Source organism: Sebastes fasciatus, chromosome 8, assembly GCF_043250625.1.
Source record: "Sebastes fasciatus isolate fSebFas1 chromosome 8, fSebFas1.pri, whole genome shotgun sequence".
Lineage (NCBI taxonomy): Eukaryota > Metazoa > Chordata > Actinopteri > Perciformes > Sebastidae > Sebastes > Sebastes fasciatus.
In genome coordinates, this window is record NC_133802.1 from 15,444,418 (window position 1) to 15,459,357 (window position 14,940).

The window sequence follows — 14,940 nt, forward strand, 5'->3', positions numbered from 1 at the left end:
GTCAGCCTGAATATACCTGAATATACCTGTATTTACCCTCTGTCTTAAACGCTCCGTTTTAGTGCATTTTGACGGAATTGCAACAGAATTGCATTGCTAGGCAACAGCTTGGGTCCATGTGTACTTCCTGTCAACTGATGTCATTCACATACACTGCAACAGGAAATAAACTGGGACACATTTAGAATGTTTACGTTTAAAATTGTGTAAATGGTCTAAATATTGTATATTCGTGACATCACGAATGGGCAGAAATCCTGACAGCTTGTTTCAAATGCAGAGTTTCTGAATAAGGGCTGTGTGTATTTCCCTGTGGGTTGAGTGTTTCGATACTTTCACAGTATTTATATAGGACTGAAGCCTGCTTTATAATAAAAAAAACATGAAAATTTCACTTTTTTATAATATGGGACCTTTAATAAATGTGAAGGTAACAGGAGGGTTAAGAGTAGATATATGTCATATATGACCATCTAGCCTCATTCAATGCCAAACAAACACCCTTTATCCACATCTCACACACGCACACATTCTTCAACCTGCTTTTATCCCCTTGTGTTGTTTGTTTTTTATACTTTGTTATTTCTCTTTATAATATATTTTGGTCTTTTTATATATGTCCCTGCACATGTCTTCACTTGTTTTGTAATCACTTTATAACACAATAAAAATAATAATTCCTATGGTCCAAACATCACCTCTCGTGCCTTCAGATGACCCGGAAGCAGAACGCGCCGCTCTGAGCAGATATCACTGAGCAGCTGAGGTCAGGAGTTCTCTCTCACAGCCATCTTGGATTTAGCGTCCCGAGTCGGTGAGTCTCTCCTCTGATAATCCAACATCATCCTCCTGTTTATAACACATCCTCGTCTATATTAAAGACTCAAAGCGTTAAAGTGAAGTAGTATCATCAGGCTGGTTCAGATATGTGTGATCTATGGTCCCTCAGCTCGGTGTTATAGGTGTTTCTGTGCGAGCTGTTTGTGCCACCAGATGAACCTGCTCAAAATGGGGGAGCGTGACTTCAGTTCACCAGCAGCCTGTCAGGGCCGCAGTGAGCTGGGCTACAGGCTGTCTGAGTGTTTAAGTGTGTGGCAACGTTAAATGTGGATAAAAGGTGTTGGTGGACTTTGTTAAATGAGGTTTATCTTTCCTCTTGTTGATGCTGTCAGGATCTGTTAGCTAACTGAAGCTAACGGTAGCTCGAGACTGAGCTAAAGCTAAAGCATGGGGCTCCGTCACCTGTTCTGCTGTTCTGCTGTTCTACCGTTCTACCGTTCTACTGTTCTACCGTTCTACTGTTCTGAGACAACTGATAGTCAGGGTCTGAAATCACTAACCAGTCCGTGTTAACGTCAATGATCCGCTTAGAGACACAGAAGGTATCTTTTTGCTTTAATAATAATTTTATTTGAGGAGCACTTTTCAAGCACAAAGTGCTTTCCAGGGAAATTCACATCATAGACAACAGAATACACTGAAACATGATAACATGTTATTTATAGCTTATTTTGTATATTGGTAGAATTTAAATTTTTATTTTATTCTAACGTTTTTATCTATTCTTTTGTAATATTGTTTAACTTGCACCAACAAAACCAAAGCAAATTCCTCGTGTATACATCTTACACCTGGCAATAAACACCATTCTGATAAATGATTAAATAAAAAACAATAGATTGGGAAAATAAAGAAACAAGCATATACATATTCATACAGTTACATATGCACATCAGCACACAAGACTATAATTCAGCTGATTGGAAAAGCCTTTCTATAAAAGCACTTTCCAAGGAAATTCACTTTATATATATATATATACATACACACACACACACACACACACAACAGAATACACTGAAACATAAGTAATTAAATAAAAAACAATAGATTGGGAAAATAAAGAAACAAGCATATATATATTCATATAGTTACATAGGCACATATATACACATCAGCACACAAGCATGCAAAGGACTGTAATTCAGCTGATTGGAAAAGCCTTTCTATAAAAGTGCGTTTTAAGACTGGATTTAAAAGTCGTGACAGAGTCAGCTGATCTAATGCTCATTAGAAGATTGTTCCAGAGTCAGGGAGCAAGTACTGCAACAGCACGATCACCTTTTGTTTTCAAGCTGGTTTTTGGAACAGTTAAAAGACCCAGACTTGCAGACCCGAGGGGCCTGTTTGGACCTGTTTGGACAGTACCGTGTGAGAAGCTCGGTTACATACTCCGGTGCCAGGTCATTCAGAGCTTTACATGTGATTAAAAGTACTTTAAAATCAATTCTAAAAAAGACTGGGGAATTTACACCACCAGTAGTTAACTTGGAGTCAGCTTGATGCTAATAAACTTGTCTTTTTCTTCTCCACAGCAACCATGCCTGGTGAAGCCACAGAAACGGTCCCAGTCACCGAGCAGGAGATGCAGCAGCCTCAAGTGGAGACCGGTTCGTATGTTATTGCTTCTCATGAACGTGCATGCAATAATGCATATTTACAAAGGGGTCCTGGAACTCAAAGATTGGGGGGAATAGTTCAACAAATGACCGTCTATGGAAGGTTAATTTGTTGAGTAGAGGAACAACACCACTGCATGATTGATTGATTATATGGTTCAGTGTGTTGCCTCAGCTGGCTGGACACTGAGCTGATGTAACAGGTGACGGTTATTTTGACTGTCACCATGTGTTGGGACATTTGTAACAGTAGTTTGAGGGATCTGCAGTGGTGATATTGGCTTGAAAAGAGTGATCCAGGACCCCTTTTTTGTATTTACACAAACTCACAACGGGATGTGGTGAATTGCACTGACAACTGGATTTAGCACACAATGCATGGTGTTGTGTGTAGTTCTCCCTGTGCACAAAAAATGCCTTAAACACACTTAACATAGATTAACAGTAGACCTGTATGCAGTGGCACGGATCAATCTTTATTGCATATTTATTTTAGTCTGACCTTAAAATTCTTACTATTAATAATAGTGGACATCATGTGAAAGCCATCAGTTAACATATTGTACATGGGGCTCTTTTGGCCACAATTAGGTAATAACTGGGTAATAAAGTGAAGAATATTTTTTTCTGGTCCATGTAAGTTGAAGACGTTGAAGTGTTATATCAGGGAGGAGGACACTTGTCTCAAACAGTGAATTGTAACTGCATAATTCTCAAATTGCATAATACACATATGTTTTTATACATCTTTTGGTGCCTTCAAATGGGTATGTTTACCGTGTTCACGAGAAGAGTCCATATAAACGCCCCCCTCTTGTGGTATTCACAACCTCGTAAGTGGAAAGTTTCTGAAAACTGAGTTCACAAGATGTGACGGTTTTGTTGACATTGTCAGAAATGGTAGCGGCCATGGAAGTTAGTTAATTTCTTAGTTTATAATAAGTTAATATATTGTAATTTTAGTCGTATATTGTTTTTCTTCGCAATTTTATAATATGTCTGAGGAAAATGTTAATATTCCCAACGGCCCTCTGTCATTATGCCTTTGCATTTCCTGCATTATGTTACTCACTTGCTAGCTTGCTAAATTGTTACCCTCTGTGGCTTCTAGACGCCGACAGTAACGTTAATATTGCCGTTGCTTAGCAGCGGTGTTCTCACAACTTAACCACTTGAACGCCAAAATATATTGTATACACGACTTCCCATGTTGTAAACACGAGCTCACGAATTTCATTTGAAGGCACCATTTATAGTAGCAGTGGAAACTGTGCACTTACTTTGGGCTTAACATCACATTATTGTTTAAGACAAACTCCATGGCAACAAAAGACTCCAGAGCCGTTCAGATGACGTTTGAGGGGGAAAGACGTCTCTTCTCAATAAGTGTTTCCTTAATGACGATGGTTGGGGCAAATACTTAGACCCCCAGATGGGTCAATACTGGACACTACTCAAAATGATGTCAAGTGTTGGGTCCTCATTTCATAGGGATTGTTTGTGTTGGCCTTTTCTCACACCACTCTATAAATGCTGACCCCAATGCTCTCATCTTTAAATTAAAGGCCTTTGAAATGATTTGCAAAGTGATTTTGGATGTTTTGTTAACTATTCTGAAGTTGAGTAATGACTCAATCATAGACTTTGCCATGAAGCAGTACAATAATGTACAAATACTGAGCTGGCTAATTAATTAAAGGCTTTTGTTAGTAATAAATTAATAGCTTATTTTCATGCATAGTTGTGCATAGATCCTCTGGTGTTTATCTCACATATGGACACTGCATGGAGTTTGGGATGCGGGATAATTTGTTTCTTTTACTTACTGCACCTAACACTCCCCTCTTTTTATACTTTGGCAAACCGAGACAATAACACATCGATTAACTTCTCACAAACCCTCGTTTCTGTTCACCTGTGGAGCACGATTTCTTTTTCCCTTCACGGTGTATTCATGAAGCTCTTAAAATTTGCGTTGAAGTGGAATTGCTCCTCAAACAACTACTGTGATTGCCCTTCCCCCTGTTACTCCTCTTGCTTTTCCTTAATCATCTGTAGGAGTATTGAATACTTCTGCTCCTCCCGAGACGGCCGTTCCTGTGAGCAAAGCAATCCCACTGGAGAATCCTCCAGAAACCTCTGTTCCTGCTCAAGAGATGAGCTCCCCCGAAGAAGCTAGCATTCAGACTGATGATCAAGCAAATGGTGTTGCTGCCACTCAAGAAATGACCACGCATACTGAAGAGCCTGGGTTGGCGGCCACACCTGTCTTGCAGCAAGAGGCGACTGTTGACCATGCAGGGTCTTCAGCTGATGTGGCAGTTCCTGAAGTGTCTGTGCCTGCTGCCGAAACTCCCGTTGTTTCCTCAGAAAAGCCAAATGCTCAAGAAGCAGCTCCAACTGTAGAGGTAGAAGAGACACCTGCTCAAGAAGAAGCAGCTCCAGCTGCAGAGGTAGAAGAGACACCTGCTCAAGAAGAAGCAGCTGCAGAGGTAGAAGAGACGCCCGCTCAAGAAGAAGCAGCTCCAACTATAGAGGTGAAAGAGACGCCCGCTCAAGAAGAAGCAGCTCCAACTATAGAGGTGAAAGAGACGCCCGCTCAAGAAGAAGCAGCTCCAACTGTAGAAGCGCCACCCGCTCAAGAAGACGCAGCCTCAACCGTAGATGTACCAAGTCAGGAGTCTGTTGCTGCAACTGAAGAATCAGCCTGCCAAGAGGTTGAGCAGATTTCCGTTGAAGCAAAGGCCTCTGGAGACGAGCCCAGTGCAGTGGCAGAGGAAATTCCCAGTGATTCAAAACCATCTGCTCCTGAAGACGTCAGTGCAAAAATTGAAGATGTGAAAGCAACCGATGCCCCAAAGACGAAGGTAGAAGAGTCAAGTAATTGTCTGGACGCAGCTCAAGATGATGCATTGACTGGTGATGTGAATGTCGACGTGGCTATTCAAAATGATCTTGACAAGAAAGAAGCTGTTGCACGTCTCTCCAAGACCATTCAGTCAAAGGAGTCCTCCAAATGTGAAGGCCCGCGTCTTTCCACTTGCCACCTGTCAGGTTGGTTTATCCTGATAAGCAGGCACTCCCCTCCCCCCACTTTCTGTTGCAATCATTTCAATGCACCTTTTTGATCGGGTTGGGCATATTTTTTTTCGCAGGTTGTAACTTGATTGGTACAAGTTCAAATGAACAAAGGTTTAATGCTTATGCTTCCACTGTTACAGTGTTTTTTTGTCAGGGAGGGTCATGGTTTATTTAAAGTTCTATATTTTTGGCTGCATCTGTAGTGCTAAAATCTTTGCTTAAGCGGGTAGATGGCTTTCTTTTTATTTCACTTTATAACACATGGCCAGAAACATCTTTGTTTGACTAAAGTTACATTTTTATCCGATGTTATACATTTTGATTTAGATGTTCGTTCAGAGGAAGTATTTAATTGTTGCATTTAATTGCATAAGATTCGAAAAGTTAATTTATTTGGCCAGGTTTTCAGTCAGTTCTACCTTGAAGCGTCAGTTCAGTGGTACAATAGCAGGTGCGTTTATGCATCATGGTGTGGTATTCATTGCAAGTATGATTTTCCCTTTTGTCCTAAGTGCATCCTGACTAAATATAGAATGTGGGTTTCTGTGTGGAAGTAAGTAGTACGTACTTTGCATTTTGAGTGGCATTTTGCATCAAGCTCTAAAGTTAGGCAGGTGTGTCCATTTCCTAACCCTAAGCAAGGAGAGTGCGTCTTGGTTTGTGATCACTTAACCCGCATGAGTAAGACTTATTTTCCCGTAAAAAAAAATTTAAATAGTGATTTTTCTATTCAGCTACACCTCCTGCCCCAGCTTCCTCCCAGAAACCTCAGGCAGCTTCTGGCCCTGCAAAGCCCAAAGGCAAAGATGCCAAGAGTGCGCAGGGCTCCTCTGCCCCAAAGGCTGTCCCTGGCAGAAGAAAACGCTCCTCTATGTCTGCCTCTTCTTCCTCTCCCACCTCACCGAAATCTGCTACTGCCACTACCCCTCTGTCACCTGTTACATCTCCCCTAGCTACCTCACCTGGCAGCTCTCCTGCTACCCGCTTCACCCCGAAAGTTGTCAAGGCTGGCAAACAAGGAAAAGCTAAGAAAGGAGAGGCTTTTGTGCCTGTTCCTTCCCCTGTGGAGTGCAAGGTCACACCAGTAAAGGAAAAACCAGTAGAGGCTAACCTCATGCAAACTGTTGTTGAAGCTAAACCTGCCCCAGTTGAGCCAAACAAACCATCAGCAGCTGCTGCAAAGCCTGTTGTTGCCCCAGCTGCTTTTAAAGTTACCTCAAAGCCTGCTGTGGCAGCTCCAGTTTCATTTTCAGATACTCTTGCCTCTAGCCCTCCCACATCAGTTGAATTTAAGACCGCTTCATCAAAAGTTGCTCCTGTTTTTGCAGCTGCTGATGATGATCTCCCTCCACTGATCCCACCTGCGAAGCCAGTTAAAATGCCAGAACCTCTTCCCCCTGTAGACGCTACTAAGGTAGCATCTAAACCTAAGATGGATATTGAGCTTCAGTCTGTGCCTGTTGAAGTTGCCAAAGCAGTAACCATGGTTAAATCTGCACCTATTGAAAGTGCTAAAGTGGTTGCTAAAGCCTCAACTGCAGCTGTTGAGGTTGTTAAAGCAGCCCCAGCCAAAATTGAGGCTGTTAAGGAGGCTCCCCCAATCAAACATGCTCCCGTTGAGGCTGCTAAGCCAGCTGTTGTGGCCAAACCTGCTCCTGTTGAGGCTGCTAAGCCAGCCTTTGTAGCCAAACCTGCTCCCGTTGAGGCTGCGAAGCCAGCTGCTGAGGCCAAACCTGCCCCTGTTGAGGCAACTGTAGCCAAACCAGCTCCCATTGAGGCTGTTAAGCCAGCTGCTGAGGCCAAACTAGCTCCAGTTGAGGCTGCTAAGCCAGTTGTTGTAGCCAAACCTGCTCCCGTTGAGGCTGCTAAGTCAGCTGTTGTAGCCAAACCTGCCCCTGTTGAGGCTGCTGTAGCCAAACCTGCTCCCGTTGAGGCTGTTAAGCCAGCTGCTGAGGCAAAACCTGCTCCAGTTGAGGCTGCTAAACCTGCTGTTGTAGCCAAACCTGCTCCCGTTGAGGCTGTTAAGCCAGCTGCTGAGGCAAAACCTGCTCCAATTGAGGCTGCCAAGTCAGCTGTTATAGCCAAACCTGCTCCAGTTGAGGCTGCTAAACCTGCTGTTGTAGCCAAACCTGCTCCCGTTGAGGCTGAAAAGCCAGCTGCTGAGGCCAAACCTGCTCAAATTGAGGCTGCTAAACCAGTTGCAGAACCTAAACCAGCTCCCGTTGAGGCTGCTAAGCCAGTTGCAGAACCTAAACCAGCTCCCGTTGAGGCTGCTAAACCAGTTGCAGAACCTAAACCAGCTCCCGTTGAGGCTGCTAAATCAGTTGCAGAACCTAAACCAGCTCCCGTTGAGGCTGCTAAACCAGTTGCAGAACCTAAACCAGCTCCCGTTGAGGCTGCTAAACCAGTTGCAGAACCTAAACCAGCTCCCGTTGAGGCTGCTAAACCAGTTGCAGAACATAAACCAACTGCCGCTGAGGTTACCAAGCCAGCCCCTGTTGTGGTTGCTAAGCCAGCTACTGAGGCAGAATTGGTCAAGGCGGCACCTGCCGAGGTGCCTTCCAAACCAGCAGCTGAGCCTTCATCTGCTCCCCTAAAACCTGCTCCAGTTGAGCCTGCTGTTCCTGCCCCAGTTCCCCATAAACTCACATTTGCTGAGGCAGTTGCAAAACCTGCCCCTGTTAAACCTGAGGTTGAGGTAATTGGTAAGACTCCTTCTGAACCCATCTCATCACCCAAACCTGCCCCCAAACCTGCTAAAACCCCAGTCAAGGTGGAGCCTGTGATCAAGAACGACAAGGGTATTTTCTTCTTTCTCTCTTCATCTGTTTTTCCAACTGTCACTGCGTTCAGGGAACTCCTCAGATACTTAGATATGTTCTCTTAAAAAGCCATGGTTGTGAAGTATACATTAGCTTTATTTTTAAATTTTAAACTGTCCTTTCTTGAAGATGCATCTCAGTTGTTGACATGGATGCTTCTCTTATTGGAAACAGTCAGTCAGTTCTGTTGTTGCATACTGTCCGCCATGTTGTGCCGTTTCATGCGTTCAATCATATGATGTCTAATAGTCAGTTTTTATTTAGTCAGTGAAGATGTGTAGTGCCGGTCTGGTGAATGTGGTATTGGATAGAAGGGTATTGTTTTCAACATACTTGCACATTAGTTAAGATTTGAAGTTAAATAGCTTTAATCACAGTGACCCTTTTGCAACATCAAGTTAATGGTTATTGCAGTTTACACTGAAAGTTTTAATATGTTAAGTGGGTGTAGTTCATCTAAGGTAACAACAAACACTGTATTCTGAATCACTAACCTGCCTATCTTCCTTCCCCAGGATTGATGCAGCAAGTATACATAGGCTGTATGTAAAAGTCTGCATGTTGTGACTAAATGTTGGTTTCTGTCGGTGGTTTCTGTAGGATCCGGTACTGAGTCAGACAGCGATGACTCAGTCCCTGAGCTGGAGGAACAGGACTCTGCGCAGACACAGACACAGCAAGCTCAGGTGAGAGTTCAGTCTGGTCTTGAATGTCGTGTCCACTGTTGACTTGAACCTAAACAGAAAAGAAAAACGTTGCACGGGTTTTGTTTGTCCTTTACTCTTCAGTGATGATTGATACAGTGACTTTCGTTCTTCTGAGTCTCCTGAAGCCACCCTTTCTGTCCTGAGAAGAGAAAGTGTTTACACAATGACTAGCATTACATCAAACTCGCCTGATTCCTCTGTCTGCATTTACTCGTTGACATAAAACTATGGATGAATATTCTGTCTTCCGCAGCTTGCAGCAGCTGCTGAAATTGACGAGGAACCGGTCAGCAAAGCCAAACAGAGCCGCAGTGAAAAGAAGGCACGAAAGGTAACGTGTGATCGTGTTTCATTAATGTAATTTTCACTTTTCTGCTTTCTTTGTGACGGTCAAAATTGGTCACATTTGTGAAATGACTTGTATTTCTTGCAGGCAATGTCAAAGCTTGGTCTCAGGCAGGTAACAGGGGTCACCAGGGTCACCATTCGCAAGTCAAAGAACATCTTGTTTGTCATCACCAAACCAGACGTCTACAAGAGCCCTGCATCAGACACATACATAGTCTTCGGTGAAGCTAAGGTATGTAGCCAACATCATTACTAGCCACCTTAGTCTTTGTCCTACCATCCTGTCTAGTTTTTGCTTTTTATAAGGCAGCAGAACAATGATTGAAAGATCAAGTTAACGATACATGGAGATGGTCAAAATGGTACAAAAATCTCTCAGTTGAAAATGTTGTGCCAAATAATGTATTATCTAATTTTACTCTTTATTCTCTAGATTGAAGATCTCTCACAGCAAGCCCAGCTGGCCGCCGCAGAAAAATTCAAGGTACAGGGAGAAGCCGTTTCAAACATCCAGGAAAACACACAGACGCCAACAGTACAGGAGGAGAGCGAAGAAGAAGAGGTAAGATGCGGTTTTATTCAAGTGAAGATGGATCAAAACATAGTCAATAAAAATACTGTGGCATGAAGTAGTGTGTTTACGGACGCTGTTCTGATAGCCTTGCACCTACGTGATCTGTGTATAATTAATCTTCATATAACAACTCATTTCCCTTATTTTTATAGGTGGATGACACCGGAGTGGAGGTCAAGGACATTGAACTCGTCATGTCACAAGCCAACGTGTCGCGGACGAAGGCTGTACGCGCTCTGAAAAACAACAACAACGACATTGTCAATGCTATTATGGTAAGATTTCGGGGGGAAAATCTGATGCTAGTAAAAATGTTTTGGAGTATTTATTCAACAGTCCATTTTAAATGGTTTACATAGATCTCCTTAAATTAATGTATGGAGAACTCTTCAGTGATGATTAACACAGTGACTTTCGTTCTTCTGAATTTACTGAAGCCAACATTTCTGTCCTGAGAAGAGGAATCATTTAAATTGTGGGGAAAAAATAATTAAGACAAAAGTTAACAATTTATTTATTTTGTTCCCTTTTTTGCAGGAGTTGACAATGTAATGGGACCCTGACAACAAAGGGTTGAAGAAAGGTTGCTGATTTAAGCTCATTTATACAATTTATACCCAAGATGGAAATAAAGTTGTGGCTTGATGAAATGAAAATTTCATGTTTTTGCACTTTATTTGGACATACGGGGACTTTTTGTTGCGGGATCTATTGTTAGCCTGGTCATGGCCAGGGTAGGGCAGGTATGCCTAAACAAGAGATTCAAAATGCTAAAAATATAGATTTTCAATATGGAATCTTGCTTCTGTTTTCTATTCTCACATATTCCTATTTAAGGGTCACAGGGAGCCAGACCAATCCCAGCATTGCATTGTACAGGACACCAGTTATTCAAAGTCCCAGGATTCAGACTAAAGCTTAGATTTAAGCCTGTGACAGTGCTAAACAGCCGCCATGGCACCCTGTTAACACCTTAATAGATAGGACTCATTGCCTTGAGCCAGACTTGACTATAAACACACTTCTCACTGGGCAGAAGTCGATAGACTTGTCTTAATCCAGAGTTTAGCAGTTTTGGGGCAAAACTCTAACGAGACTGCAGTTCACACCTCAAATTTTCCTATTTTCTTAAGTAAATGGATAAATCTCTGGTCTTGATGATTCATGGGATATGAAAGAAAAATTTGCTTCACAAATGTTTACATTTTTTGGTAAAAGTATTTAAATGAAACCATGTGAGAAGTTTTGAGGGGAGATCTTTGTTTGAGGTACTACAAGTCACATCTGTTATGTAATTAGCAGCCCTAACTAGACTGTTTTTTTTTTTAGAGGTCACAAGCCAATAAAGGTAGGGAATAGGAACCACAGAATTATTCTCAATGTGTTTGTATTTTATAATATGCAAATGATAATCTGAAAGGTAATTACAGCTGTTGGATAGATGTATGTGAAGTAATAAGTACAATATCTCCCTTTTGAGATGATGTGCAGTAGAAGTATAAAGTAGCATCAAATGGAAATATTTGAGTAGCCTATGACTACCTCAAAAGTATACTTAAAGGTTACATGTGGAGTTGTTGACCTCTAATAACCTATGGGTCTGTTTTATGAGAGTCCCTGTTGTGTTTATCTCATGCATACACGCGGTTCCACTTATCAACAGATATGCAGCAGTGTGCCAGTAACGAGAGAAGACTGCAAGTTCATCCATGTTTACCAGCCTTCCTCTTGTTTAATTTTAATCATGGATGTAAACGATGCTGGATTTAAAAAACTTAAAAAATTAGGCTTTGAAAATGTTTTATGAGGGAAATGCATTCAACATGTTCAACATGGGTAATTCAACTTATTTAGACTGGTTGCCTCTTTGTGTGTACTTTTGTTGCACTTGTTAGGGTGTGACAGGTGGTATGCTTATGATTCTTTTAACTACTGGTATATGGAGTTAAATGACATTAAACTCAGCATGACACCATGGAACTGAAAACAACTGCGTGGGTGTGCAGGGAGCTGCTTCATGCCACACCCACGCAAATCCCTTGGAGTTGATAAGCCTTCACAGTCTGCCCTTGCTTGCAGCTGGACACATATTGGCAGGGGAGGAGAGCAAAAAAATGCAACTTTATTTAAAATAAAACTGCTTGAATAAGGCAAAATTATTGTGGCATTCCTCGTATTTAGAAGGCTGTTCTCGCATGCATCTGCTGAAGAGGGTACGTTTCTCTGTGCTCACCTCAAATCTGCATTTAAGTTGTGTACGTACAGAGATTTGGAAGCCAATCTTGGTCCAATATGTAACTTCCAGTGCGCATAAACTGAGAATGGACCCTTCAGTGAAGTAGGAGCCATCGTACACCAATCAGCCATAACATGAAGACCACTGACAGGTGAAGTGAATTACATTGATTATCTTGTTACTTGGCAGTGGGTGGGATATATTAGGCATCAAGTGAACATTTTGAACTTTGTGTTGGAAGCAGAAGAAATGGGCAAGCGTAAGGATGTGAGCGACTGACGAGGGCCAAATTGTGCTGGCTAGACGACTGGGTCAGAGCATCTCCAGAACTGCAGCCCTTGTGGGATGTCCCTGGTCTGCAGTGGTCAGGACCTACCAAGAGTGGTCCAAGGAAGGATAAAACGGTGAACCGTCGACAGGGTCAGACACGAGGCTCATTGATACACGTGGGGAGCGAAGGCTGGCCCGTGTTGTCCAATCCAATAGAAGAGCTACTGTAGCTCAAACTGCTGAACAAGTGAATGCTGGTTCCGATAGAAAGGTGACAGAACACACAGTGAGGAGCAGTTTGTTGCGTATGGGGCTGCGTAGCCGCAGACAGGGTGAGGGTGCCCATGCTGTCATAATGTTATGGCTGATTGGTGTATGTCTGAGGGAGAATGGGTAGATGTTAATGTAAGAATTTTAGGTAATTGTGGAAAAAAACACATCAGACTCAAATTATTACTCCAAGCACTGTGTTTCTATATAAAGATGTCTTGAGGGGATCTTTAATAACCATTTGAAGGTGACACAAATAGAGGGGGGTTGTTAAATGTAATTTCTTCAATCAATGATTGATTTTACTTTTCTCTAATCATTCATTGGAGGGGCTTTTTTTTCTCTCCTTTAGTTTAAAGGTAAAAGGAGGAATGTACCTGTTAGTCTTATTTGAAGTATTTTTTTTTCTCTGTGCTTTGAAATAAGTGACTTGACCTTTTGAGCTGTCCCTGTCCATAATTCTTAATGGCTGATCTGCATGAGCCAGAACATTTCTAGTTATCACTCCGTCACTGGATCTCACTTTATAGAAAATGATTTGATGATTGAATCACTCAGATTAGTTCTTTTGAAATGTGTGTACTTTATATTGGTATTGTTATATTTTTTTTTACAATTACTGCTACACAAGTGGATAGTGCTGAAATTTTTTGTTTTGATTAACGAATCTGTTAATCGGCCCCTATTTTATAAATATTTACTGATATTTACCATATATAATTGCAAATTTAAATTGTTTTTGACTGTTGGTTGGAACAAAACAAAATTTGAATGGCAATTTGAGTTTTTACTATTTTTCTTACATTTAAAAAAAATACTCAGCAGATTTATGTGGAGATGAATCGATAATGAAAGTAATTGTTAGTTTCCATTGTTATAGATTAGCGTCTTATATTGTTATATACCAGTGTTCATGTGTGTGTATATATGTATATACTGTATATGTGAATATATGTATGTGTATATATGTATATGCATATACATGTATGTAGTTATATACTGTATGAATATGTATATACATGTGTGTATATAGTGTGTGTTTGTATATACAACATATATATAACATATACAGTATATTGTCCTGCTTAGTTTCTATTTTATTAAAACCTCTTATTCCTCTATATCCCTTTTCAATTTTTCTAATTATCTGAATATATTTTTGCTGCTGTGCCGAAATTCTCCTCTGGGGATAAAAAAAAAGGCATATATTATCTTTTCTTGTCTATTTTCCATTATTTCGTAATACGTTAATTATTTGATATATGTTTACCTGTTTATTTGTTTGTGACGCCCTTATAGTACATGCACATATTTTGATACGTATTTATTGTGTATTTTCTTCTAACCTGAAATCCTACCAGTTTCATCTATTAAATGACTCGTTCATGATGAAGGTTACATGAGGCGATCATACTGGGTGGTACGGAGCAACCATAGCAGATCCCATTAGATTTGTTCCACATCAGATTACACAGCGCTGCCTCCTTCACATCATCCTGCTGCTGGCAGTTGTGTGTGGCTGAACCCTATAGAAGCGTCTAGTGCGCTCCTACTGCGTCACTACGCTCCTACTGCGTCACTACGCTCATTCTCATCCCGGAGTACGCAAGAAGATCCGGTGTTAACGGGTAGAGTCTAGTGATGGGAATTCCGGCTCTTTTTAGTGAGCCAGATCATTTGGCTCAGCTCACCAAGAAGAGCCGGATCTTTCTTCGTTTTACCACTTCTGCCTTTAATAATTCAGCCAAATTTAGCGCTGTTTTGACCTACGTTTAGTATGTGTGTACATATATCACTTAAATTATACAATTTAATTATACTAAACCTTATAATTTCCAGAATACCATAATTTGACATGCTGCTTCGTTTCCGACTGTCACTCGTCTGCTATTCACACACCGCACTCCTCTCTCTCCTTCTCTACTCCTCTCCCTCCTGCTCTGTACCTGTAGACCATCAGCGCGCCGTGCAACCCCACCCCTCCCTGCTTGAATGTATGATCCTTGTCTGTCATCACCTGATTGGTCAGACTGACGTCATTAACACAACATTCACGCACAGTCAGTGCATGGAGTGCCCGTGGTGCGGAGAAGATCGTCCTATCATTCTGCCTTGAATTAAAGGGACTGTTTGTAACTTCTTACACGTATAAATCTAACGGGTCGGATTCCCA

The 14,940-nt window shown here is 41.6% G+C and overlaps 1 protein-coding gene and 2 non-coding genes across 10 annotated transcripts; all 3 read left to right on the forward strand.

Moving 5' to 3' along the window:
• Positions 1-666: 666 nt before the first annotated feature.
• Positions 667-10,647, forward strand: naca (nascent polypeptide associated complex subunit alpha). 8 transcript variants are annotated; one of them, XM_074643763.1, is made up of 10 exons: positions 667-814; positions 2,376-2,450; positions 6,275-7,371; positions 7,444-8,341; positions 8,963-9,048; positions 9,323-9,400; positions 9,503-9,649; positions 9,851-9,979; positions 10,144-10,266; positions 10,529-10,647. In XM_074643763.1, exons 2-10 carry the CDS (start codon positions 2,381-2,383, stop codon positions 10,541-10,543), a joined length of 2,643 nt encoding a protein of 880 aa, XP_074499864.1. In that variant the 5' UTR covers positions 667-814; positions 2,376-2,380; the 3' UTR covers positions 10,544-10,647. The 8 variants fall into 8 exon arrangements, with proteins under 8 accessions (XP_074499864.1, XP_074499863.1, XP_074499866.1 ...); XM_074643765.1 differs by lacking the exons at positions 6,275-7,371; positions 7,444-8,341 and adding exons at positions 4,518-4,912; positions 4,952-5,513 and having other exon boundaries at positions 676-814; XM_074643766.1 differs by lacking the exons at positions 6,275-7,371; positions 7,444-8,341 and adding exons at positions 4,518-4,996; positions 5,042-5,513 and having other exon boundaries at positions 677-814.
• On the forward strand, positions 9,144-9,217 carry LOC141773347 (small nucleolar RNA SNORD59). The gene has a single exon (XR_012595097.1). It is a non-coding gene; the product is annotated as a small nucleolar RNA SNORD59 (small nucleolar RNA).
• LOC141773346 (small nucleolar RNA SNORD59) lies at positions 10,378-10,451 on the forward strand. The gene has a single exon (XR_012595096.1). It is a non-coding gene; the product is annotated as a small nucleolar RNA SNORD59 (small nucleolar RNA).
• Positions 10,648-14,940: the final 4,293 nt, after the last annotated feature.